This window comes from Tauraco erythrolophus, chromosome 7 (assembly GCF_009769465.1).
Source record: "Tauraco erythrolophus isolate bTauEry1 chromosome 7, bTauEry1.pri, whole genome shotgun sequence".
NCBI classification, from domain to species: Eukaryota; Metazoa; Chordata; class Aves; order Musophagiformes; family Musophagidae; genus Tauraco; species Tauraco erythrolophus.
This window is the reverse complement of record NC_141471.1, coordinates 49,292,274-49,313,174: the sequence shown is the minus strand read 5'-3', so window position 1 is coordinate 49,313,174 and position 20,901 is coordinate 49,292,274. Positions and strand designations below refer to the sequence as shown.

General features: G+C 39.1%; 1 protein-coding gene across 2 annotated transcripts in view; it reads left to right on the top strand.

Annotated features, from left to right (window-relative positions):
- Positions 1-20,901, top strand: part of LARS2 (leucyl-tRNA synthetase 2, mitochondrial) — a 94,029-nt gene that overhangs the window by 54,172 nt on the left and 18,956 nt on the right. For both annotated transcript variants that reach the window (XM_086614405.1, XM_086614406.1), the window contains 6 exons: positions 2,744-2,842; positions 5,484-5,621; positions 13,555-13,658; positions 14,858-15,040; positions 16,673-16,842; positions 17,862-17,939. In XM_086614405.1, coding sequence (XP_086470531.1) covers positions 2,744-2,842; positions 5,484-5,621; positions 13,555-13,658; positions 14,858-15,040; positions 16,673-16,842; positions 17,862-17,939 — 772 coding nt within the window. The remainder of the gene's footprint in view (positions 1-2,743; positions 2,843-5,483; positions 5,622-13,554; positions 13,659-14,857; positions 15,041-16,672; positions 16,843-17,861; positions 17,940-20,901) is intronic.

Sequence of the window (20,901 nt, the reverse complement as noted above, 5' to 3'; positions counted from 1 at the left end):
AGATTGAAGGTGATAGTAATTGTATGCATCTTGTCAGTCTTGTAATCTATTGTTTGTAGTCCAGCTGTTTAAGAAATAAAACAGCCTAAATTAAGTAGTGGGAGATACATCCTGAAAATCGGTTGTCTAGTCTTGAGGGCTGCTTAGATGATACTCTGTACACCGGAGTTTGCATACAGGTTCTGTAGAAGAACTGGTAGAACATCAGTTGTCCCAGGCAAGTTTTTCATCAGCAGTGTGAGACAATGCTGCTGCTAACAGACTGGCCAAGTAGGGAGTACATTATCAGGCTGCCAGGCAGGGAATAAATGGCATTAGGGCTCTCATTGATAATGCAGCAGTTTCATAACATCTCACTGTATTTTAACATTTGCAGGGTAGAATATGAGTGTAGCTTTCATTTCTAATTAGGTAGCTCGCGCACAGCAGTTCTGAGGTTCTCTACGAAAATGTATTTTGACCTTCGTTGATAACATATATTTTATGTAAAACACACGTTTGCTTCCATGTTTCTGCATAGAAAATTTCTTCTCAGATATGTCTATTTAAATTACACGTAGTAGTGTGTTTTAAAGTGTGACTTTTGCAGGGAAGCCTTTCTAAACAAGATCCAGAGGTTTAGTAAAATCCCCAGAAATGCCTTGGTCTACAATTACTAATTTCAACTGAAAACTTTTCCTGATGTGACTGAAAGTCACTGTCTGCAATCCTGGCTTCGTCCTGACTTTAATTCAAAAATATGTTTGCTGTCTACCAGGCAACAATATACTTCTGATGTGTGGCAAATCCTTATGGTTTCTGGATAGTTACTGTGTCTGCCCTACTTCTAAAAGTTAATCGAGGGCATTTGTTTAGTCAGAAATAAAGGCATGCAGGATTAGTTTCTTAGACTAAAATGTGATAGTTTGCTGAAATTAACTTTTTTTTTGTAATTGTCACGTTTATTTGGCTGCTTAATTCTCACGTATTTGACAGCTGTATTCAGTATTGCTCATACATATGTCTGCTACAGTGAGCTATTTTTTAATGTCTGCTATCCTGTGAACTATTGCCTTTGTGTGTGCAGCCTTCCTTGGTTTTCCTTGCTTTGAGAAGTTACATGAGTCCTTCCTTTAGCCCTTCTCTCCAGTAATAGTTTTTTTTATTAGTTGCATATAGTATCTAGAATTAATAAGGATAGTAAGACACAAAAAATTCTCAAAAGTCAGAGAGTATTTGAGTGACAATAATGTAAGCAATCCTAAATGGGAGGAGATGCCCAAGTTATTCATTGTTATACAAGTCCAGGTAATTGTGTTAGTTGTCTGAAGATCGTCTAATGAGATTACAGTGTTGTCTGTTGTATAAATTTTGAAAGATGCTCATGCTATCTGTGTCTTAGTGAGCCATGTCTAGAATACAGGCCACATCAGAGGCATGAAGCAGATGTAATTATGGTTCAATGACTGTAAAGTGTTCTTGCTTTTGACCGAAAAGCCATTCTATTTCAATATAATTAGTATTATTTTACATTGGCCAAGTGTCTGCTTATATGTACAATTTAATAAAATAGTTATTCTATGTTAAAAACAGCTAGAAGTGAAATTTATTATCTACATTATTCCCATCGAAAGAAAAACTTCCTGGTTAGAAAGGACCTGGAGCAGAGATACATTGAAGGAAAATGTTAAGTGGTGATGCTCTCCTAAACATGCCTCGGCAAGCCAAGCTGACGGATCAGGCAGAAAGGCAGATACATGTTGCAGCTCGGTTGTCAAGCTTGATCGCAGACGAAATGTGCAGCTGGAAAATATTTAATAGCCAGTGCTGTTTATTATGTATGTTTATTACACATATACATACATTTAAATTTCCATATATTTATAAATTGTATACATTTGTTACATATAGCCAGTGATATTTGTATGTCACAGGTTGCAAAGTTTTATTTATAGTAGAATAATCCCATTGCTTCAACATTAAGAGTTTTAAAGAGGGTTCATTTACAACAGATGGAAGTTTATTAAATGTGGTTATTGGGCTGTACAAACAAATACTTTATATTCAGGAAGAAACTAGAAGAAAGTAACCTGAGCTTCTAAAATTTATTTTAAGTGTTTCTTAGCGTTGCCAATAGGGCTCCAAGCAAAAATTGATTTGCTGTAATCACAAACTGAAATTGTGCTACAAGGTCTAGAAGAAATTTGCTAGATCTCAGTGAAAGCTGAAATTAAACTAAGTTCATTTTTTTTCTGGAGATGATAAATGGAATCTGCAAAGACCTTTTTGTACAGATAATCAGAGAGGGAACCACTTGCTCCTTCTGCACAATATTTATAAAATGATTTGTCTGCTGGTACCTAACGAGTATGCTATATATTCAATACCAATTAACTTTATGGCAAATACACTTCTCTGTGCTTTAAGATTTTTTCTTTTTTTTTTTTCTTTTAAAATGGCAATTCTAAAAATTCCAGGAACAATTGAAAGGGCTGTCCGGTGCAGTGCTATCTTCTGCTACCGCTTAGTGTTATAGCTGTTCAGACTTCTTTTTGTTTTTTATTCCTTTTGGTTTGGGAGGGAGAGGGAAGGAGAGCCCCCTTACTAGTGCTGGACTTTTTCTGGACATGTCACTCACTCTTCAGACTGCTCAGACTCGTTCGTTTTACAATCTGAATGTCTGCGGCCACACTATACACGGTTGGGTTTTTTTCCAAGCTTGTCACTTATCTAAAAATAGCTCTTGTCCGTCTCTCTTGCTCAGGTGTAAGGCAGCAGCACGGCGAGAAGTTGATACCATGGATACATTTGTTGATTCCGCTTGGTACTACCTGAGGTACACTGACCCTGGCAACACGGAGAGGTGAGGGCTGCAGGCACGGGGCTGCCCCACCGAACAGGAGGGAAGGAAGGAAGAGGAAAGAGGCCAAACACTCTGGTGCTTCTACCTTCTAATGGCCTTTGTGGAAGGTGGTGTAAACCCCTGTGCTGCCCTGATTTTGTGCCCATTGCTGTGGCCTGAGTGCCTGGACTAGGAATTGCTCTAAAAATGCGGCATTTGGTTGCTCTCGTGCCAGGAGATCTACAAGAGCAGGATGTGTAGACACACCTGTGTAAGCACAGGAGCCACAGGGCAAGGGGCAGAAGTTTGTGTGAAAGGGCGTTACGGGACAGGGCACAGGGGAAACGTTCAGCTGAGGAGCTGAAAATAGTTTTTAGTGGAGGATGCCATCAAGAATGACAGCCCACCAGGGCGCTCTCAGAGAGTGCAGTTCAGTTGCATGGAGTGTACTCTCCCTGGGAACACACTGAGTTGTTCAGCCTGTGGACAGAGTGCTATTCCACTGGTAAGAAGAGGAATAGTCCAGTGTAACATCCAGCTGCCAAGAAGCACTCTTATTTCTCTCCTGTTGAATTCCCATAACTCTTGCCACTTCCTCGTCCGCAGACCTAAAGTGAGGTGGCATCGCAGCACGCTCCTGCTGTGTTGGCGCTTTGGCTATATATGTAATTAATGAAAGGATATTTTTCACGTGCTGTGTGTTAGTGGCTGCAGCATGGAGAGTGTGGGAAGACAGATGTAGTTATTGAGCTGTTTTTCTGCTTCGTAGTCTCCCTGTAGTAGCACTGCTGATAGCACTGTTTTTTTCCAAAGAGGAATTAGTGGAACAGCTCTACCGTGTAGTCTGAGAAAGATAAGTTGCATTTTTTTAGGTATTGAGATGGTACGTAGGGCTGTTTGGGGATTTATTTATTTATTTGTTGTCCAGAGCAATGTCTGGGTACATACTACATACCAAGTGATTTAGTGTAGCTGGGCCAATTATATATATTATTTTTTTATATTGGCAGCACTAGTTTAGTTAAATTAAAGAAATACCTTCTTTGAACACTTCTATTTCACATTAATTTAAAATATTTTCTAGTGATACTGTGAATTCATTATGAATATTAAGTTATGCAAACTACTTCCTCTCCAGTGACAGTTTTAAAATATTTTTTGTGCATAGACAAGAGGAACTTTTCCAGAAGTTGAAGGTTAAATAGTCAGATGTAATATCCAGCTGTCAAAGTAACAGCTTAGTGTAGTTAAATCTATTTTATATTGAAATAACATTTTTGTAGACTTCTGCACTAGATCACTACCTCCATTTGATTTATTTATTTTGTTTTTCTTAGCTACGCTGGGTATACGTAAACCCTTTGTTTCCATAAGTCATGTTTTACAGAATTTGGGAGAATTACTCTGTTGATTTTAGAACACTGTGAACAAGTTAGTTTTGATTTGTTCTGCTAAAGAGATGAATTGTAGATCCACGATTTGCTTCTGGGCTCATCTGTGAATAAAAAAGTGTTGCTATTACAAAAATTATAGATGGAATAATCAAACAAGCTGACAGAACAAGTAAATTTGCTTGAACGGGGCCATAAAGCATTAAAGAACAACATACATACAAATGGTATTTTGAAGGAAGGAGTCAATTGTAGAAGACATAACAATATTTAATGAACCAGTAAGCAATGCTAGGAAACCATGCAGCTGACCTCCTACAACATAGTAAATATGCTCTAAATGACAAATTTATTGTAAATTCATAGAGCATCCTTCAGTTGGAGTACAATGACCCTTCTGACTCTTGAAAATGCTTTGCAACCTTATAGTAAACTGTTTCATTGCCCCCTAATGGCAACAGTGCAAACCTCCAACTAAAAGAAAATCAACTGGTTTTGAGTGGGCATGTCTCGTCTTTCACTGTATTTGTATGTAAAACTTGATAAATACTAAAAAATTTAAAGGCTAGCCACAGGGTATTTATGAAAAAAATCATTTAAAGAGAAAGCAATTATTTTTATCACTTTCTCAGGTCACATGTTAAATCTTAGTTGTTTCTCTGAATTAGATTAAAATAATATTTCTGTAGATCTGCTTTTCAGAGGCAATTAAAATTTTTGCGGAGAAGGGATTTGTAGAAGTACTGAGACGACTCAATATGAGTTAGCTGCAGGAAGTCTCGTTTATTGCGCAGTTCTTATTGCTTATATAGACAGTTTTTGCCAGTCATCCTGAGACCACACCTTTTCTACACCATTATTGGATGATACATATGCTTGTCATGTTTAAGAGCTTATTTCAAACAGATACCCGCCTAGCGAAGCTCTGCCCTAAGCAGACACTACTCCCTTATCATACAGCATAGTTCTCTTATCCTTAACTTCAAGGGCATTCTGCCCTTGAGGCCTAACTTTTGAGCTCCAGTCTTTATTTACACAGGGCTTTCTTCATGCAGTCTCTTCAAAGATCTGCACTCCAACAAATTTTGTCTACAATTTAATAAGCATATCAGTTATTAAAAATTAAATAGATCTGATAGCAAAATAAAAGTTTTATTGCACACATATAGCTCTCAGTAAATAGTGTTGTCTAATCAAGTATAATGAGCTATTTTAGTAGAGCTGATTTTTCTTTTCCACATTGTATTTTTTCTATAATTGTGTTTTTTCAGGCCCTTTAATAGCGACTTAGCAGACTACTGGATGCCTGTGGATTTGTACATCGGAGGAAAGGAGCATGCAGTTATGCACTTATTCTATGCGAGGTTTTTCAGCCATTTTTGCCATGACCTAAAGATGACAAAACACAAGTAAGCCTTACATATTTCTATAAAAATCCTGCATATTTCTTTTGACTAGCAAGAGTGCTAGTGAACATTGTTATGATGATAGAATGTTACATTGAATAAGCCTGAATTTACCTGCTTGTCAGTCATGGCTAACTATTTACAGTCAGTTGCATTTTCTAGATGCATACATACATAACATTTTTATTACGTGAGCATTAATTGGCTCAGAGCAAGTGATAAAATGTTGCTGTAGGTTTTCAGCCTGCAAAAGCTTGCATAAACTATTAACTTCAGGCATTCTGAGTAGTGTGCTAGTATTTCAAATTAGGTAACTTCATGCACAGTAACACCATTCATTTCAGTGGAACCATGCATATGTAGAAAAGTGAGCAGTCCTATAATTCACTGCAGCATTGGAGCTGAGCAGTTCTTGGTAAGCAAAAGCAGTAAATGTATCTGCTGTCAATTTATTTATTTAATGACTTTTATATAAATTACTTTTAACTACTCTTGCTGCTGATGCAGCTATAGCTTAATTCATTATCCTCTATTGTGGTTAGAGGTAAAGTTTGAGGCAAGAATGTGAGTCATCTGATGTTCTATTCTTTGTCCTCTCAGGTTCCCAGCTTGATGTCCCTATTTCTACTGAAATTCTACCCTTTTTTTAACCAAAATTTACTAAAATGCCATCACAGGAATGCCTCAACAGGGAGGATACTAGTGTCAGAATAGTGAAATACTGCCCCATGCTTTGTCCAGTTCTCCCATCAGCAGAGACATTTGAATAGGTTGAGTCAAAATGAGTGATCCCATGAGAACGACCGCTCAGTAATTTCTCAGCTGGCAACTTTTATGTGTTCATTCTTTACTAGTTATCCACTCTAAAAACTTGATGTAAAAGAGGAACCTACATATACATGGCACTGAACTCGCTTGCATGCAGCAGCTTTACTACAAAACTAGAACTTAAGTAGCTGTGCACCGGAAAAAGATGGACTAGTTAGTGGAGCCAGCAGAATATTTCCCTGAGTTGTTTCATAATCATGTGATGAAAACAGGTGGTGTGTTTTCATCACTTATTCTGGCCTGCAAAATGGTTTGCAGTGAAAGCTATGTCTGAGATTCTGGATGTGGATGATTTCCGCACCTGTGTTTCATGCTTCTTGTCTCCTGCTTGCACAGCTGCAGCAGGAAGGCTGTCCCTTCTCTGAGGGAGTGAGCCTTTCAAAGCAGATCCTTTCTGTCATAGGCACTATTTCTTTAAGCAGAGAATTTCAGAGCTTTTCCTGGCAAGCAATTTCAGGCTTATCAGTTCTACAAAAGACTTTACGATCCTAATCTAACAGCCATCTAGTGGAGCTGTAACACACAACAGTAAAATGTTCTTTTGCTCATCAAATTCTTCCACCTCTCAAAAAAACATTAACTATGATGGCTGAAATATTGTCACTGTGAACTGAGAACAGGAGGAAAGGGAGGTTTGCTTGCAAAGTAAGCAGTCCATTCGGGTGCTCAAGAAAATGAGGAGACATGGAAAGAAGGCAGCTTGGCTGAAAAAGGACCTCCTGAATGAGCTCAAGCACTAAAAGAGGTGCATGGAAAGCGGAAGTGAGGATGGTCTACCCTGGAAGAATGTGGAAGCATTAACTGGGTAGGCAGGGTGGAATTAGAAAAGGCCAAAGCTTATCTGGAGTTGAAACTGGTGAAGGATGTGAAGGCAGTAAGAACGGCTTCTGCAGATATATTGACAGGAACATCAAGGAAACTGTTGACCTGATACAAAATCAGACACAGACTCTAGTAACAAAAACTAATCTTTATCTTGGCTTTTGTCATCAAGGTCTGTGCTTAGTAGGAGAGTTTGGAGGAGAGGGGTACTACCCGCTGCAGAGTAGGATTGAGTTAAGGATCACTTACGTAAACCAGACATGTACAAGTCCATGGGACCAAATGGGATGTATCCAAGGCTGGTGAAGGAGCTGGCCTTTACCATTGTGAGGCTGCTGTCTATTTTTTTTTGAAAGGTCATTGTCATCAGGGAATGTCCCTGTTGACTGAAGAAAGGCAGATGCAAAACTCATCTTCAGGAACAGGCAAGAAGGACAATCCAAAGTACTTACAGGCCAGTCATCCTCACATTCATCCCCAAGAATATTTTAAAGCAAATCACCCTGGAAGTAATTTTCAGGCACAGGAAAGACAAGGTGACTGGGAGTAAACCCCATGGATTTACCAAGAGGAAATCATGCCCAACTTAATCTGCCTTCCTTCTATGGTGAGATGATTCCCTCTGTGGATGAGAAAGTGCTGTGCATGTCTTTTACTATGACTTTAGCAAGGCTTTTAACAAGTTCTCTCATGCTGTTCTTGTAGTCTGACTGGGAAGATACAAACTGAATAGGTGGATTACAGCATAGATGGAACAACTGTCTGGACCATCAGGGTCAAAGGGTCAATGTTCAAAGTCTGACTTGCAGCTGTTTGCAAGTGGTGTTCCTCAGGGGTCACTGCTGAGGCCAATTGTATTTAACATCTTCATCAACAACCTGAGCGGTGCAAAAAAGTGCACCCTTGGCAAGTGCCGAGTATAAGATGACTGTAGCAAACTCATCATCACACACAAAATTGTTTGCTTGCTTTAGCTCTACAGACTTAAAGCATTATGTGCTTTTAAGCCATGAAGTCAAATTAGGATTTTGTTTTGATGTGGAAATCTTAACTCCTTTATAAACATTACCATGTATCTTAGATATGTTTTAGCATTGGTGAGAAGCCACTTTTGCTCAGTCTTCCGTTAGGACTGCTTAAGGGCTGGTCTGAGAGATCTGCAAAGGGTGATTAGAAACAACCAGTTTGTTGTTAGGAAGCTTAAAGCCATGGTGTTGAAGCCCACAGCTCTGAGGCAAAACATTAAAATGTTAAAAAACACTGCCCTCTTGTGCATTTTCAGTCTTTCTCTAGTAGCTCAGGTTTGTTCACTGATTAAATTAGTAAAATTCTGCTACATCTGAGTTAATGAGAGCTGCCACCATTTAAAGTGTTATCTAGTATCCTGACAAATTTTTGATTCCCCTATTAATCTGTAGTAGTTTTTCATTTTGATAGGTTTTCTTCATAGAAATTGTCATTGTTTAGCTCCTATCCTCTGACCTTCAAATCATAGAATCATAGAATAATAGTTAGGGCTGGAAGGGACCTTCAAAGGTCATCTAGTCCAACCCCCCTGCAAGGAACAGGGATATCTCCAACTAGATCAGGTTGCTCAGGGCCTCGTCCAACCTGGCCTTGAACGTCTGCAGGGATGGAGCATCCACCACCTCTCTGGGCAACCTGTTCCAGTGTTCTACCACTCTCATGGTAAAAAATTTTTTCCTAATATCCAACCTGAACCTACCTCCCTCTATTTTAAAACCGTTACCCCTTGTCCTATCACAACTGGCCCTCCTGAACAGCCTCTCCCCATCTTTCTTGTAGGCAATTCATTTCAAATCCATTGAAATATTTTCTGATAGTCTTTAATTCTGTACTTGTGGCTATTAATATAATAATGAGGTTGAAAACAAAAGTTTAAAATGTCATAGTTTAGATTTTCAAAGCAATCTCTTCAAATGTGATGTATGTTATTACAATAGAAACATTATAGGCCACTCATTTACAGATGTCACACATGCTTTCATAGAAAATGCAATGTTTTTAGGCATCTAGATTTGTAAAGGTGTCAAGATAGTTTAGATATCCTCTGAAGATGGGGCATGGTCTTTTATTTTATTTTTATTTAATGCATTGAACTGGAAGTGGGGGGGAGTGCTGCTGTTTTCCTCAGTAATGACAAGGCAGAATAAGTAGCACCCTCTGGGTATTGGTACATGTGACAACAGATTAAGCCCAAATTGATGTCATTTTGTTCTAGCAATCTGGCCTGGAAAGTGTGTCGATTCTGGAATTAATTTTCACATGCCAGTCAGCCCTCCCAGCTGTGACCACTGCTGGGAGACTGGCCAGGTAGGCAGCTGGGGCCAGCAGCCTCCTCATCCATTCCAGCTTAATCCACTGTGGTGAGCGTGTGCTGACACACTTGGTTACACCTGCTCAACTGTATTATCACGAGTACAAGTTACACAGAATTTGACTCTTCCCTAGACTTTAGTAATCAGTTCTGTCTGATGAATAATTGTAAATGGAATCTAGCATGCTCTCTCTGAAGGATTATAAAGCCATAAAAAAGTTTATTGTTGCTGTTAAGTCAGCAGATTTGACTGTGATAGAGGGCAAATTCTGTTGAGTAGGAAGGCACTATTTTTACATAGCTGCATTAGAGAACAGAAGAAGATACGTGTGTCACAGAAATAGCTTTTTCTGTAAAGGAAGGATGTTAGAGCTTCTCTGTGTTCATTAGGGACTTTATCGCTACTGACAATTTTAAGTAAAAGCACTTAGCTATTGAGTATGTAAAATCTGATCGTTCGATATTGTTTCTGCCTATAATTATCAGCTCCCACATCCCCTGATCACTTCTGACCTCCTACAGGATTGCCAGATGGTTACAGATAGGTCTAACTGCAGGTTCCACAAGCACCTGAATTCAGTTGACAGTGAGTGACCCTGGTCTTGTGTTGACTCTAGGGCATAGCATCGAGCTCCCTGAGCCTTTCTGGAAGTGTGGGCTGCAAATACATGCAGTGAGCTCCCTTGCTAGAGATAGCCCTTCTCTGAGTCCACTGTTTATCGCTGTTGAAGGCTCCACAGAGTCCTTCCAGCCAGGTCATTTGTAATTGGATTGAAAGTCTCGCTAGTCACCTCGCATGGAGCAGAGCAAGGAGCCTGAGCACATGGCACTGAGCAGGAGGTCCTGATCTGTCAGTCCCACTTGCCCCTCCATCCATTGCGTGCTCCTATATAGAGAGATCGGTCTATCATAGAAATGAAACCTGTATATGAACATTACTGAAAGGAAAATAATGGATTACACACCTCATGTCTAGCACAGCTCGTTCTTCTTGCAGGTCAGGCAGACTGCACAAGTGGGCGTCCCATCTGATGTTACATACAACATGACAAAAAGCTGCACACAACTAAGGCCACAGTGCTTATATTCCAGTGTGGGCACAAACCGACTTACGGGCAGGTGAAGGTGTGTCCTGTTCCAGGATCCTGACAACTCGAAAGGTGATGGAGCATTCAAAGAAACTCAAGCCACCTCTTCACTCACTGTGCCAGAAATGTCCGTCTGTCCGAACGTGGCTCAGTTTCAGTTGTTCCTGGCAGTGTGGCTCAGGAGGTATTTATGACGCCGGGCCATAAGCAGGTGCTGCAGTGTTTAGATTGGAACTGCATCGCACGCGATGTGCTGCGGCGTCTTGGCAGTCCCCTTCCGCAGCCAAGAAACGCTCTCTTCGAAAGGGAAGGTTTTAGGTGTGTGGTTTTATTAATGTAAATGGAAGTGTAACTTTACATGTGGCCATGCGATGGAGCCACCACAACACTGGCAAAATCACTGCACATAGGAGAAGTTCAGTGCAGGGCTCAATTTATTCTGAGCTCTGTGTTTATTAGACAGGCTCTGGTTTTCTTGTTTTGGGCATGTCTCCATTCTGCTGCGGTCTCCCACTAGGAAAGCATGGGTTTTTTTCCCCATACTTGGTAATGTATTTTGTATTGCATTTTTGTAGTTTCTGTCAGCACAAACAAAAATAGGAAACGCTCATTCCTGCATTCAGCTCTTAATAACTTGGCGTATGATCTGAACTTGTTCCTTGTCATTAAAAATAAGTGTTCCTTGAAAAATCACTTCCAGTGGAGAGCCCTATCTGATTTGGATGTTCTGGCTACCTCATTAGCTTTTATTTTAGATAGCAGCAAGTGTAGCTCTTTTAATAACTGTTTGAGATCTTAGACTGAAGTACTGAATGATAGGGAGAAAAATTCTTCTTCTTTTTCCTTGGTGTAATGTCTTTAGTTTGTAGAAGAAACTTACCCTGAACAGTTATCTTCTGAAGTGTTTTTCCACCGTTTGTTGATGACAGGATTACAAGGGGTTTGTTCCCAATTTTCATCTTCTAATTCACTTGGATAATTCAAGATAATTATTTGAGATTTTTAGATAATTATGGTCTCTTATTCTTAAAATACGGTTTCTTGTACTGTCTAAATTAGACTTCAGTTCTCATCTCCTTAAATTCCTTTATGTCTAAACAACAGGATTTTTCAGGTGATCTGCGAAATATTGTCTAGAAAATATTTATAGAGATGCTTCAATTGCTCCTCTTACTTAAGGTTGTTGATAAAACCAGGTGGCATGGTAGAGACTACTGCTGCTTGGTGACTGAATGATACACCATTATGTGCCAGTATTTGCACAATATCTAGAAGTATACAAAATATGCAAGGAAGGAAACTCGTGTTCAAACATAAATATGTTGAAGATAAAGTATGAAGCCTGTCACTTTTTCTCTCCCAGTTTTAGGCTTTTCTTTCAAATGTCTCCTTACTTCAGAGTCATCAAAAGCGTTCAAAGACTAGTACTTGGATGATATCTGTTTTAAATACAGTTAAAATATAATTGTTATATAATTTAATAATGCTTTAACTAGGTTATTAAACAAATTACTGTTTTAAATAATAAGATAAATTGTCATATAATTTATATTTCCTAATGTAAAATACTAAATTAACTCCTTGAAAGTATTTTTTGTACATGTGAAGTAAAATGGGGAAGTCTGGTTTTAGTATTTCTTCTTTAGATGGATTTATTCTAGCTTTTTGATAAAAATGAAAATATGAGTAGTGCATCATTTTTACATAAGTTGTTTTGGTAGATAGGTGGAGCTTTGTTAGGTGAAAGTGTGGAGGATTCAGACTGCATAATGTTGAGCACACACGTGAGCATTAGGAGATGCAAGTCAGTAGTAACCAGCGCTGATTAGCACGTCCTCCAAAATGATGGTCACCAATGACTTTGTGTTGGAGGATCCCATGAGAAGACTTCCCAGACTGTATATGCCTTCTGGGTCTGGCTTCATACCTCCTGCCTGGCCCTTTCTGTTCTTGGGGTTGCTTTTAGGACTGCCTTACTTTCCTGGCCTATTGAGTGGGGACCAAAACCTCTGGAGATTAATTTTGTTGTCTTTTTTCGGTGTAAACCATGACAGACATCTGACTCAATGAATGAGAAGTGCAAGATCATTAAAGGAGGTGGCCACAATAACGTATCTGTCAACCAGAGTAGTGTTTTACTTAGAGTTTATTTCTTGCTGAGTGCACTCATCTGAGATGAGAGTTTACTCTTCCTGATGTAAATTTTGCTAGAAAAGTAAAGTTTTAGTGTTCAAGATGCTAAAAAAAGTGATCCTTGTCAGTGTCCAAACTGATATATGAACTTTCCAGCATTGCCATTTTTCTGGTGTACTTTTTTCGTACAGCTAGGTCTTCATGGCTAGTTCTACAAAGGGACAAGGCATGCAAGTGCTTATGTTGTAGAAACTATTATCTCCGTTGACAGAAAGAAATGAGCAGTGGGATTTTGATTTGTTCAAATACTGTAGTCCTCAGAGAGAAGCTAGCGCTAAATATTTGTAAGACAGTGATGCCAGGTACTTGAACACTTGTATACATGGGGATTTAGCTTGAAGTTAGTGAAATTGCACTGTTGGCCAAGAAACGTTGGTGTATTATCCATATGCTAATTTGAAAAGTGACGTTAGAATAACTGAATACTGAATCAGGATGCAAGAATGTGTGCAGAATACAAATAAATACTTAAATTTGCCAGCCAGCCACCATGAATAAATGCACAAAGTACTCTGTCTAAGGTGACAATCATTTATGTATAGTCGACTTGAAATTCTTGTTTCATTAAATAATTGTGCGTGATTTGCTCAACACCTCAGGCTTATCACAAAGTATGCTTTTGATTACTCTTTTCAACAAACAAGCTTCTTTTTCCTTCCATCCCTAGGGAGCCTTTCCATAAGCTCTTGGTTCAAGGTCTTATCAAGAATCAGACATTCAGACTAACAACAACAGGCCAGTGTTTGAAGAGGGAGGAGGTTGATCTCACTGGTAAGAGAGCCTGCATGGCAAAATCAACATAGGTGCATCCAGAAAGTCAGGGCCTGCTTTGGTGTGCAAGTCGCAGTGCTGGGAAAATTTGGAAGAGAAAATTAATCCTTGTCATATTTAAACTGGAGAACGACTTATTTAAGTTTTGGATTCATATGCACTGTTGAGTGCACAGAGACCCTACTAATCCAGCAGCTTTTAATTGTGTCCAAACACAGAAACAGTGCTATGGTATTATTTTGGCTCCAGCATAGTCCAAAAGATCAGAAGTCAGTTTTGTGAAGGCACTGCTTGGCAGCTTGCTGAATGGAGCTAGTAGTCCCAGCAAACAGACAACCTACGAAAACATCATGGTTAAGCTAACACAGGTGTTGGTGTATTCAGTAGGTATGAGGAATGTAAAGCATCTATAGGAAAAAGCGCTGTTTCTCAAGTTCTGTCCAATGCTTTCACTGCATAAGCTGGAGCAGCAAGTTCTGGCTTGAGGAGCTGTAGCAACAAGACTGGTTTGATCATATTTGCCTCCCTTAAGCACTCCTCTCGTGCAACCTTGTTTTCACTGTTTTTTCTCCTGCATACAAACCCCGTAAGTCAGTTAAAAAACAAACCAGCCAACCAATCCTCTTATGTTTACCACTGTCTGCTATCCTGTTTTCTTCCAGAAAAGCTAGGGTGCTTCTGTAGCAGGTGGTTTTGCTCAGTTGCACCTTTATCAGTGTAAATGCCCCTTTCCATCTCTAAATTCATGCAACAGAAGGCGCGTTCTTGTCAGGATGACTTACTTATTGAAACCTATAAATCTGGTGTTTGTAAAAGCTAAGCACAGGCCAGAATTGTAGCAAGTCAATACACCTATCTAGAAGGTTTTAAGTGTCATGATTATAACAATGCTTAAATCTCAGGGACTTTCAAGGTAGCACATAGATGAGTGCCAGATACAGCTTCCGAATGGTAGAAGGAGACCTTCTGTCATGATGTAATGGAAGCATCAGGATATTACTTGTGTTAAAACATTGAAGTAGGAAAAACTTGGGAGGGAAGAGGGTGTTTACAATGGGCATTTTTCCTCTTTAAGCTGTTCAGAAACCTAAAAACCCCACTAGAAATAGTTGTTTTTCATGTGCTCAGGGAACAAAATTAAGTGCTGTCACAAATGAGCAAAAATTGTTTTAATATTTTGCGTATGTCTTAATATTTAGGAACTGAACCAGTTCACTTAAAAACTGGTGAGAGGCTCCAAGTCGCTTGGGAAAAAATGAGTAAATCTAAGCACAATGGAATAGACCCTGAAGAATTAGTGAAGGAGTATGGCATTGACACCTTACGCCTTTACATTCTGTTTGCTGCTCCTCCAGAACAAGATATTTTGTGGGATGCTAAAAGTAAGTTGGATTGTTTCTGTTTGGGATTTTTTTCTAGTGTGTTATACTTCAAACACAAAATTAATACAGTTCTTAATGTCCAAGTTTTGGAAAAATTGAATCAAAAAAGTATGTTGTTTGTTCCTTTTAACAGAGAGGAGGTCACAAAGCTGTCATCAAGAGGCAGGCTTGCCACATTATTGCAAGCAGCTTGCCTCTTACTAGCTAAAAGCATATATGAAAAGTACTTCTTAAGTGGTATTTTCTTCTGCAAACTTAGACCTCATTCTCTTATTTTTTATTAGGTACAATTGATTGACTGAAAATGATTATTTTAAGATTATTTTCTTCATTATAAGCTGTTTTTTAAAATTGTATCAGATTACAGATAAAACTTTGCAATATTCTGTTATTTCCATTTATTTGCACATGTATGCAATGGCTTTTGTAAGATGGACTATGAAATACTTAGAAGAATCTCATTAGAAGATAATCAGTTTCTAGTAACTAATATTTGTACACGCATTACATTTGTATGAGCTTATTTCTTGAGTAAGTTAAGATTTACCCTCCTACGCACTTATTTACTGCCATCATGCAATTTGTCATACTGACAGGTCTTCATTTTTTTATCTACTGTGGTTCATACATTTTAATGTAGTCTTATGCATGCGTTCAAATCTAGCCCTCTAGTTGCATAAGGCTTTAATAAAACACTCCATGCTTGGTTTAAAAAAGTGTACTTTGTTCTTTCTTGTGTTAGCTTCTTGCTTCTTAGTTGAGCCTGCACTAAGCATTATTTCAGTTGGTGTCTGTCATCCTTTACATTCATATATGTTCATTTATATATTCTTGCACTATTGTATGTACTCAAGCAGTGGGCTTTATGACTTTTCTCAGTTGGCTTTCTGTCACCATTTAATCACAACAGTACAGAGCTAGGCATATAAAAAGATCTCTTTAAAAACCCAACCACTTGGAATCAAGCTTTAACTGCTGCGTCCCTAACAGTACACAGGTACATAATTCACTCTGAAGCAGCTAATTCAGTGATGCACAATCTTTTTGCTGTATTTTTGCATCTTGAAAGTGGACTAATTAAATTAGCGTGAGAATCATGGGTACAAAATCTTACTTGCAAAGTATACTAGAGCTTAGTGGTTAAACATTTTTTTAAGAAAGCTAAAATAAAATTTTAGAAGAAACTTCTTGATTTAAAAAAAATGTACCCATACATGTGTGTATGGATGTTTGTATTCTTGTATATATGTATGTTTGTATTCTTCCGTGAGTCTGAAAAATGAGAGCATGTAGAACTGTTTTATTAAGTCATAAAAACACGAGATGAGCATTCTAACATTGACATAACATTGCATTATTTTACAGGTTTAGCAAATATTCTTGCTGTATGTATGTTTTAAAGTCATTGCAGAAATATACTTTTTGTTTTATCTTATAGATTTCTTTCTATTAAAGCAACCCAGCATTATCTGTAAAGGAATTTTTAATTGCATTGACATTTTTCATTTAAAATACAGTTTTAAAAAAAAAATGTTTAACTCTAGTGTTCAGTTTCCTTTCTGCTTTTCTTTGAAGTTTTGGATTCATTTTTTGTAACTGAAATTTGTTTCTGCAATCTTTCATTAATCTCAGCTGATGCTATGCCAGGTGTTCAGAGATGGCAGACACGCCTCTGGGCACTTGTAACCAAAATTATTGAAGCAAGGACTTCAGGAACCATGCCCAATCCTGAGCTTCTGAATAAGAAAGAGAAGGCTGAAGCCAGAAAGATCTGGGAGCAGAAGAATCTGGTGATTTCTGAGGTTAAAAGAAACACTTACATAGTTTGTAAATGACTAAATAAGTTGCTGTTCATGCTAAAACTGTATGCTTGACTTACAGAGCCAAAAGCTTTTTCTCCAGATGAGTAGCTCATAATTTCTAAATGAATTATTCTCTGTATAAGTAATTTTATTTACCTGCAAATTCGATGGGACAGAACTTTTTTGCAAAGTACTAAGATTTGGATTGGCAAAATTTCTCTGCCGTGTGCCTCATTTAAGGGATGAAATGATATGGCATTAATATTTTACCAGTCTGCATTTCAAGTAACTCCACTTCCAATAGCAAAGCTATAGGTGAGTTATGCCAGTTATCCCTAACAAAAGCTTTTGATCTGTTTGCCTAACACCTCATTATAATGCCTGCTGTTTCATATAGAATGAAAAAAAGCTGTTGGTGAAACTATATTAGCATATCCTAAAAAAAAAATACTGAAATGATTGTCATCTCTTCTTATGTGTTGTCTCATACTGTGATTAGCGTCAATCCAATCATCCAAGATTCAGAAGAAGACATAAATACCTGCAAAATTAACTTAAAATATTTTTCTACGGATAAAAACCTTTTCTGATTATGTGGTGAGGGACCTTCCAGATCTTTTAACAGACTTTAGAATTATAATCTTGCAATCTGTAGACAAGCTTTCACCAGCAAAACTGGATTTACAAGTACGAAGGCCTCTTGTAGGGGCAAAGGAAAGATATTTTATTAAATAGAGGGTGATTACGAATACACAGTTCTCGTGATATTGATTGAAGCTTTTAAAATCCTGAAACAGAGGGGAAGCTAGTCAACTGAATTTTTATGATTATTTTCCCATACACACATCCGATTGCACATATGATGTGTTTGCATGCCAAAGTGATTTTCATGTAAGAGGTAAGAGGGCCATATTTCACAAATTAAAATTGATTATCAATAATTCTTTTTAATTTAAAAACCCAATATTCCATGTTTGAGAATTTGAAGTAATTAGTGATAGACCTTTTTTTTAATACAGGTAACAGACTACTTCACAAAGGATCATTTGTTCAATGCAGCCATTTCCCGATTGATGAGCCTCACTAACATACTCCATGTAAGTATGTGATATTAATTAAGGTATTTTTCTCTCAGAGCCTCTTTCTGTAAGCCTTTATACAAAGCAGGAGCTGCCTGAACTCTAGGTCCAGCTTTCCATAAGTCATTTACTGTCACAAACATTGCTACTAAGGTGAGAGCCAATTTGAATTATTCAGTCCAAAAGCACCACATTCCAGTATTCCTGTAATCCTGAAATACAGTTTTGCAGGAGGAGCTTGATGGTATTAGAGCCACTAGATCCTGACGTTTATGTCTGCTTCCTGTAATTTCTAAAGGATACACTTTGTTTAACTCTGTTCTCTTTTGCTTTTAACTATGTCGCATAGGTATTTAGATATAGTAGTCCTTTATGGAATTACCAAACATTCTGATTTAAAGAAAAGTGTTATTCTTTGCAAGGAAAATCACACTTAATCTTACATTCCTCAGAGACAACTTTCAACACTGAACTGTCTGCTAGTAATAGAGTTTGCAAACTCCCCTTTTTAAACCAAAATAACTTAAATCTTTAGCATGTTTTATTTAGATTATATTGTTTATCAGCCAGTGATGATAGATCAAATAAAATAAACTACTATCATTATTTTGTTACTACTCTTAAATCTAATTAAGCAATCCTTTGGGCATATAATGGTAACCTGATCTAGACTAGAAATCAAATAAAAATTTGGATTTCTCAACTTCTTTTCTGAAATATTGTTTTATAACTTATGGATTACAAGAAGATTATTGGCAAAGCCAAGGAGCTCAACAAAAAGCTAAGCGGGGCGTGTGCAAGTGCTGTAGTGAGATAACTGAAGTCTGGCATACTGTGTGGTGTTGGGAAGGTGACACAATGATTCTTCATCTCCAGCTCAGTGATTCATATGCATTGGGCTGGTGGCTGGTGATAAGTGAATGTTAAAAAAATACATAAATAAAAATCAGTGTCCTGCAGACAGCCAGATGTTCGAACACTGACGTATTTCTTGACCAAAGAAGTCAGTGCAGTATCTTTCAAGAACAAGTGCTGACACTTCTGGTCCTATTTGAAAGGAGAAAGTGGGGAGGTGGGCGAAGATTAAGTGTAAAAAACAGGTAGTAGTTACTAAAACTTAACTCAAATCTAGTTTGCACTGACCTCATCAGTATCAGTGACAAGAAGATGTCATCTGACAATATTTGTGGTCTGTGTCAAACAAATCACTGGGTTTGGGCAATTTTCTAGTAGACTGGAATGACTTTTCATCACACCCACCAAATAACTCTCATAAGCTGACGTGTATTCATAGAATCATAGAATGGCATAGGCTGGAAGGGACCTTAGAGATCATCTAATCCAACCTCTCTATCATGGGCAGGGACGCCTCTCAACTAGATCAGGCTACTCAAGGCTCCGTCCAACCTGGCCTTGAACACCACCAGAGAGGGGGCATCCACAACTTCTCTGGGCAATTTATTCCGAAGTCTTACCACCCTCGTACTGAAGAATTTCTTCCTAAGATTTAATCTAAATCTGTTCTCCTTGAACTTAAACCCATTTCCCCTTGTCCTATCAGTGGACACTGTTGTAAAAAATCCCTCCCCAGCCTTCCTGTAAGTTCCCTTCAGGTATTGGAAGGCAGCTATTAGGTCCGTCCGTCCCCCCTTCTCTTTTCAAGGCTGAACAATCCCAGCTCACGCAACCTGTCCTCGTAGCAGAGGTGCTCCAGCCCCTGGATCATCTTTGTGGCCCTCCTCTGAACACGCTCCAACAGATCTATGTCTCTCTTATGGTGGGGACACCAGAACTGGACACAGTATTCAAGGTGGGGTCTCACAAGAGCAGAGTAGAGGGGGAGAATCACCTCTCTTGACCTGCTGACCACGCTTCTCTTGATACATCCCAGGATGCGGTTGGCCTTCTGGGCCGCATGAGCGCACTGCCGGCTCATGTTGAGCTTCTCATCTATAAACACCCCCAAATCCTTCTCTCCAGGGCTACTCTCAACCCACTCTGTGCCCAGTTTGTATTTGTGCCTAGGATTGGCCCGACCCAGGTGAAGGACCTTGCATTTTGACTTGTTGAAGCTCATGCAGTTTGCACTGGCCCAATTCTCAAGCCTATCAAGGTCCCTCTGGATGGCATCTCTTCCCTCAAGTGAATCCACGGCACCACACAACTTGGTGTCATCGGCAAACTTACTGAGGATGCACTCAATGCTGTCATCCATGTCGCTGACAAAGATGTTGAACAGCACTGGAACCCAGAACAGACCCCTGAGGGACACCGCTTGACACTGGTCTCCATGTAGACATCGCACCATTGGCCACAACTCTTTGAGTGCGACCATCCAGACAGTTCTTTATCCACCGAGTGGTCCATCTGTCAAATCTGTGTCTCACCATTTTAGAGACAAGGATGTCATGTGGGACAGTGTCAAACGCCTTGCACAAGTCCAGGAAAACGACATCTGTTGCTTTACCCACGTCAACCAGCGCTGTAGCTTTGTTGTAGAAGGCCACTAAATTAGTCAGGCTCGACCTGCCCCTAGTGAAGCCATGTTGGCTGTCACCAACCACTTGGTTATTTTTTATATGCCTTAGTACAGCTCCAGGAGAATCTGTTCCATGATTTTACCTGGCACAGAGGTAAGGCTGACTGATCTGTAGTTTCCCGGGTTGTCCTTGGTCTCTTTTTTAAAGATGGGGGTTATGTTTGCCCTTTTCCAATCTGTAGGAACCTCACCAGACTGCCAGGACCTCTCAAATATGAGGGATAGTGGCCTAGGAACTTCAGCCACCAGTTCCTTCAGGACACGTGGATGTATCTCATCAGGTCCCATGGACTTGTGCACCTTCAGGTTCTCTGGGTGTTCCTGGACCTGATCTACTCCTACCCTGGGTAGTTCTTCACTCTCCCAGACCCAGCCAGCATCCTCTGTGATTTGGGTGGTGTGGTTCGAGTGGTTGCCAGTGAAGACTGAGGCAAAAAAGTT